Raw genomic sequence first — 7,028 nt, 5'->3', positions numbered from 1 at the left:
CTCTCTCTCTCTCTCTCTCTCTCTCTCTCTCTCTCTCTCTCTCTCTCTCCCTCTTTCTCTATTTCTCTGTCTTTGTCTCGCTCTCTCTTGTTGATTGCTTTCCTGGCAGTAAGAGAGAACATTTATGTAACCTACCTGCACTGCGAAGCCACATCCCCTTCCAAAGAAGAGACAAGCCGTTTCTTCATCGGAGCTGCATGCAGCTTAACGGGCCCACGCCTTCATTAACAGAAGACAAAGGTTTGTCCCTGGCTTCAGGCCCACGTTCACCCTGACAGCAGGAGCTGCTGCCTGCCAAGGCAACGTCCCAGCGCTCCCGTCCAGAACACAGTGCTTCTGGGTGTTCAGAGAGGACGAGTACATGGCTCTATTTCTGGGAGGCTGTGTTCAGATTGAAAATTCAGAGCTCACACGTTACAGAGGAGCCATGTGGCACGATTGAAAGATCACATTCTTGGGAGGCCAGAGAGGAGTGGAGTCCCTGCTCGGATGAATAAGGACTGAGAGTGGAAACGCTTCTCAGTTCTGCTATTAACTAGCTGGCACTCAACCTTGAGCCAGTCCCTTCATCTTGGTCTTCTTATTTGTAAATGTATCTGACCTCTCTTTTGAAAACATGTAAAAGTGCTCATTAGAACCGAAGCTGTGAAAGTGGAGATTATTGCGTTCTTTGTATTTGTATCTCCACTGCCTAATGGATTCTCTAGAACACAGCAGGTGCTTAGCAAATGCTTGTCCAACAAATATAAAGCCTAAATGAAAGTAATGTGTTTTTAGAAAACAAGACAGTGCTTGGATCTGAGTTGATTTGCACAGGCCCAGATCCCAGGAAATTATCTGAGGTCACCACTACAGATAATCAACAACAATGATCAGCTAACTCCAAAGGTTCCTTCTCTATAGAAACTGTGGTTGTTTGGTTGTGCCGGACTCTCTCTGCGACTCCATTTGGGGGTTTTGTTGGCAGAGGGACTGGAGTGGTTCGCCATTTCTTTCTCCAGCTCATTTTACAGCTGAGGAACTAAGGTAAACAGGGTTAAGTGACTTCCCTAAGATCACACAGCTAGGAGTTTTTGGCTGAGGTTGGATTTGAACTCAGGAAGATGACTCTTCCTGATTACAGGCCTGGCAATCTAGCCTCTGTACTACTTAGCTTAGCTGCCTTAGCACTACAGGAACTACCTTAGGACTAATTTTAATCAGAAAAGTTTTACAAAATGAAAAGCTAGGAAAGAAGTGAACTTTAACAAGTATGATGCACTTCAGTGTCGAGAAAGGAGAGGAAGACAGGACAATTCATAATAATAGCTTTAAGGTTCACAGAGCATTGTCTAAATATCTCATTTGATCCTTATAATGGCCTTTCTCTCAATAGTAGGTACTATTATTATTCTGATTTTACAGAGAAGGTAGATAAAGGTTAAATGACTTGCCCAGGGTCACATAGCTAGTAAGAGTCTGAGGCTCAGTTTGATCTCCCAACTATTCTGACGTGAAATCAGGGAGTTCTATTCACTGTGCCACCTAGCTGCCTGTTTAATATTCTGGCTGAGAAATTCTTAAGAGGTTATCTGATCCAACTTCTTCCTTTTACAAATGTGGAAACTGAGGTCTGGAAAGGTTAATTGTCTTGTCCATGACCAGAAGAGCTGGCCCTAGGACTCAGATCTCACGTTCAGTATTCCTTCCACTACACTGCCTCCCACAATTCTACACTTTTTCTAAAACTTTCTTTGATTATTCTAGATTAGGTGCTCTTCAATTGGGGTTCAAGCAGTCCATGAACAGATTTCAGAGGGTCTGGGACCTTCCATGGAGAATAAGATGATATCTTTATTTTCACTCACCTCTAACTGGTTTGCTTAAAAATTATATACTTTGAAAAACCCTTTCCTGAGAAGGGGTCCGTAGGCTTCACCAGACTGCCAAAGGGGTCCATGACACAAGGAAGGCTAAGAACCCTTGCTCTAGAGATACAAGAGTAAATTTGTACCACCCTTCCCCCATCCCACACACATACACATTTATCAACATCACAGCAGATTGTGGGTACTGCATCCTGATGAAATTTTAGCCATAGCTTAGCAGGTGAGCTTCTGTATATTGTTTGCCCCTTCAGAGGGCCTGGTTAACACGTGGGGATAAAACCTGGGACTGCTTAACAAGCTTGCTTCATTAGTGGAGAGAGAGAGGGTCCATTAGATGCAGGATGGTAGCCAGCCTCTGCCAACTGTACTTGGCTGGGTTTTAGCTGTCATAAAACACTCTCCTGAAAACCTGCCAAGCTGATAAAGTGATCAGAGGCCTTTCTAAACCTCCTCTTCTAGCAGGGGCTAATGCAAAGGCTTCTTTCCCCTCCCCAGCTCCCACCACTATGAGAAGTCCCACCTCAGAAGGAAGAGCTCATTAAAGAATGCCACTGAGTTTTTTCCAGTAGAGTATTTGGGGAAGTAAAGGCAGTGGCTTGTGGGCTGTGGTGAGGGGATACCTGGAACCCCTTTCTCTTTCCACTTCTCCCCAACCAACCCACCATTATTCCTTGGAGTTACAAGATCAGATTCCAAGGGGCTTCTTTTTACATTCAAAACCCTCTAGGAAGAGTCACAAACTGCACTATAATCGGTCACTGACACTGAGCTTTAGGTTAAAATATTGAGAACTTTCCAAGTGAAACATGGCATAAAAGCCATGAGGAACTGAGAGTTTTCTCAAAGTATGATTCCTATGGCTCACCTCTGCCCCCTTTAGAATCCTGTTTCCTTCAAGGCTCATCACCTTTCCTGTTCAACTGCTAGTACTTCCTCTTCCCACTGTTGTAGGCACATGCTGTCTCCTCAGACTAAATTTGCCTCTTGAAGGCAGGGACTTATTACTTTTATTTTTGTGTTGCCAGGACCTAGCACAGAGCCTGATTATTTGCTCTTTAACTGACTGGGAGACCTAGAAAGGGTAAGAGGGTAGCTAAGTGGCTCAGTAGATAGAGCCAGGAAGACCCCAATTCTGTAACCTCAGACACTTACTAGCAGTGTGACCTTGGGCAAGTCACTTAATCCTGTTGGTCTCAGTTTCCTTATCTGTAAAATGAGCTAGGGAAAGAAATGGCAAACTGCTCAGGCATCTTTGCCAGGAAAACCCCAAATGGGGTCACAAAGAGTTGGACTTGACTGAACAACAGGGAAGGTAAGCCTGGGTGAGGCATCGTTGTTGTCTGGGATGGCTGTGAGTACTAGAGAAAGCGTGGAGGCACAAGGAAAGGGTAAAAAGATACATTCAGGGGAGGCTGGAGTGCGTGTATGCCAAACTTTTATTCCTAGCACTTACATATTTTTTTCTTAATAAAAGGCAGAGGTACTTTATTACTTACATATTTTATTAACAGCCTTAGCTTATCACTTGAGTACTTTACACATCTGATCAAGCCCAACCCTCACCAGAGCCCTGGGATGGAGGATTCCTTTTCATCCTCAGAGAAGGGGAGGCAGGATTAGTCCTGGGTCACACCAGCTGGCTGGCATCTGAAGGGGTATTTAAACTGGAGTCTTTGTGACACCTGGGTGTATATGGGGGTGGTATGTGGGCGCACTATTCTCTCCCGGCAGCCCTTCTCTTTCCCTAGACTCGATCACCAGCCTTGCCCAGAAGTCATCCTCCCGGTGCCCCAGAACCCCTTCAAGGTGGGGGAAACCCGCGGGGTCCACTCATGGTGTCCTTTTCTGCTCCCTCTAGGCGAGAGACCCTTCGCCTGCAGCTGGCAGGACTGCAGTAAGAAATTCGCCCGTTCCGATGAGCTGGCCCGGCACTTCCGCACCCACACCGGGGAGAAGAAATTCAGCTGCCCCATTTGCGAGAAGCGTTTCATGCGCAGTGATCACCTGACCAAACACGCCCGCCGTCACGCCAACTTCCACCCCAGCATGCTCCAGCGGCGAAGCGGCGGCAGCTCGAGGACGGGCTCGGTCAGTGACTACAGCCGCTCGGACGCCAGCAGCCCCACCATCAGCCCCGCCAGCTCGCCCTGAATCTCCCCGGACTGGGCAAGCAGCAAACCCCAGCACACCCTCTGTGGCGTCCGAGTTGTTTTGCACTCGTCTACAGCTCTCTTCTTGCTTGTTGTTGCTGTTTCATTTTTTTGGGGGGAAAAATAATAGTTCAGTTTCTTAGCTTACAGCCCCGGCAGATACTTGTCACCTCCCCCTGTGGGTGGCTGAACTAACTTTACCAATGGACGGATTGAATTCATTTCCTGTATCTAAATCTTCCTTTTGTTTTATAGCCATATGCTTCTTGTTAACCTATATTTTTTTTTAAGAAAAAAAAAATTTTTTTAAAGCCAACAACAACGACGACAACAACAAAAACTTTTCTTCACCTCAGGTGTCAAAACAGATTTGTAAAAAAAAATGAAATAAAAAAGCAAAAATGAAAAAAACCATAAATTGCACAAAAGAAAACCATGTGATTAAAATTCAACTATGTTGAACTTGCCCTCCCCCTCCCCCCCCCAGCCCTTCCCCTTTCTCAGGGATGGATATTTATGTTACACAATAAGTACAATGAAGACACACCCTTACTGCAGCCTTACTCTGTAAATAGATTTGCACTCAGAAGTTTTCTGTTAGATTCTTTCACACACTGGGAGAAAAAAGACAGACAATAATAATAATGATGATGATAATAAAAAGAAACAAGGACTGGAAGCTGGTGCTTGGCTGGTCAGTTGTTTCACGATGAAATGCATTCTTTTTGGGTTGATGTTAACACCATGGGAGACCAAACTCAGAGGTTTGTGAACTGTGGTCTGTTTAGGGCTGCTCTGGTCTTGCTTCCCACTTCCCCCCAACTCCTAATCTCTCCCCTTCCTCCTGCCCGTTGCTTCTGAGTGCCCAGTCTGTAATCCTGGTTATTTCTTCAAGATGGGATCCCACTTCCAATTACGAAAAAAAAAAAAAAATTCTCCACATTCGAGGCCCAAGGTGAAGGCACTTAGGCCTGACCGAGATCCCCAAAGTGATACCTTAAGCCTGATTGGCAAAAGGAAGAAAAGCCTATGCTAAGGCCTCCACCTTTTCTCCTGAGAGATGGCATCACCCTCGGCAGAGAGGCAGCCTCTCCTAGATTTATTCTTGTCCCTGCGGATCCTTTTCTCTCAAGCGGTTGAACTCAAAACATTCTCTCTCCACTGAATTAGCAGGAAATGCTAAAGCCCTCTCACTGAGACCAACTCTCCCCTTTTTTTGAAAGTGCTGAGGGAGCAGGGTGTCCAAGGAGTCCTCTGCCGCCCCCTGTACCCCTGCCTCCACTGGAGTCCGACTAAGGTACTTACCTACTGCACCCATGGAAGCCACTGAGATACTGAACTTACACAACACAGGAAGTCACTCTATCCCCTTGCAACATAACTGTGGTGAATGGTAAAAGCAAAAGAAACCTTTTATTATAATAACTTGTACTCTGACTGGAAAATAAAACATACCTATTTTTGTTTAAGTGTCAAAAAGTGTTATTAGCTCATCCACGGTTCAAAAAATCTCCTAAAGCAGCCTTCATGGCTGCTGCTAAGGCATCTTCCACGTAAGAAAAAAAAAAGGGGGGAATTTGAAGGGATAAGTTGTAACTTTGGGGACATTTTATCAGGTGTGTAGATAGCTTGTGCGTCATATATATGTATGTATAACACACATATAATCATGCACGATATTCTGCACAAATTGGATTCTCTAGCAAGAGACTAGAACATTGTGATCTGGAGACATTTCTTCATGGGTAAAGTGAACCGACCTACCAAAAATGCTGGCAGAACAAGCCACAAAGTTCATCCCCTCCTCCAATTGTGAAAGGCATTACAGGGATTTTTTTTCCTTGCCTTATCCAAAGCTGCCGCCCAGTGGGTTTTTGAGATTGGGGGGGAGTTGGGGTGCAGAACTTGTCCTTATACCCCAAGATCCATTTCCCACCCTCGAGGTCAGCCTCAATCAAAATGGATCTTTGGTGACCATCCCCTCATCCCCTTTCCTTTGCTGTACTCCTTGCTCTCAGCATCCTTCCCTTCTTTCATTTCAGAACATTCTTCAAAAGTGAAATCTAGTTGTAGAAAGCCTTGACTTCTGGCATTTTTCAGAAGACAAACTTCACTTTGCCTGGGAAGAAATGACCATCGAGAGTAAAATGCAATGGCCTGAGTGATCCACAAATCCTTTTGGTTCATCTAGTTTGTTTCAGAGTTGGGGGGTGGGTCTCCAAATGGGGGGCCATCCTTTGGACCTCTAATCGTTTTGCATTTTAATTTCATTTTACTGTAAGAATGGAAATGCCATAGAGTGTAGCATAGTAAAGAAATTACAACCAACCAACATGTATACACACAATATATATACACATATACATATGTATATGTACACATAGATGTGTGTATGTACATATATATATATATATAGTACCCCAACCTGCTATTTGTCATCAAGCAAAGGACTCCACATTCCAAAGGAGTTTCAGCCTCTCTCGTTTTGCTGCTTTGCATTGTTCCAATTTGCCAGTTTCTAATTTTGTACTGTATGTTAACTGTGATAGGCTAATAATATGTTAGAGGTTTCTAAGTAGTGTAATAGGTACTTGCATTTAACAGTTGCGTTGTTCATAATGTCTTGCACTGTTTCAGTTCTGTGGTGGGTGGCTACTTCAGCCCAGATTGAAGCATAGATGTTCCAATCTTTAAATATATGTATATAATATTATGTCCATATAATATTATATATGTGTATTTATGCTTCTATATTTGCTGCGACTGTCACCTGGCTTCATTTCTTTGGATTATTCTCATTTGCTGGGCTGGAACTTTTGTTGAAAAAAAGGTCCAGGCAGAAAAGGACTATGATGTGTTTATAGAACCACAGAGAAAGAGAAGCTTGGGGAATTATGGTATATTCTACCCAACGGATTGTCTCAAAAGGTGTGACTGGGTAGCCTCGAAGGGCAAATTTATCACGTTTTCCAAAGTTGTTGCTGAGCTTTTCAGAGAAAGTCCGTGTTTT

The 7,028-nt window shown here is 44.2% G+C and overlaps 1 protein-coding gene across 1 annotated transcript in view; it reads left to right on the top strand.

Annotated features, from left to right (window-relative positions):
- Nucleotides 1-4,935, top strand: part of KLF13 (Kruppel like factor 13) — a 102,916-nt gene extending 97,981 nt beyond the window's left edge. Inside the window, exon 2 of the mRNA XM_044665394.1 lies at nucleotides 3,727-4,935. Within this exon, the coding sequence (XP_044521329.1) occupies nucleotides 3,727-4,019 (293 nt within the window). The 3' untranslated portion in view covers nucleotides 4,020-4,935. The remainder of the gene's footprint in view (nucleotides 1-3,726) is intronic.
- Nucleotides 4,936-7,028: the final 2,093 nt, after the last annotated feature.

This window comes from Gracilinanus agilis, chromosome 2, assembly GCF_016433145.1.
Source record: "Gracilinanus agilis isolate LMUSP501 chromosome 2, AgileGrace, whole genome shotgun sequence".
Lineage (NCBI taxonomy): Eukaryota > Metazoa > Chordata > Mammalia > Didelphimorphia > Didelphidae > Gracilinanus > Gracilinanus agilis.
This window is presented reverse-complemented; position numbering and strand designations above follow the sequence as displayed.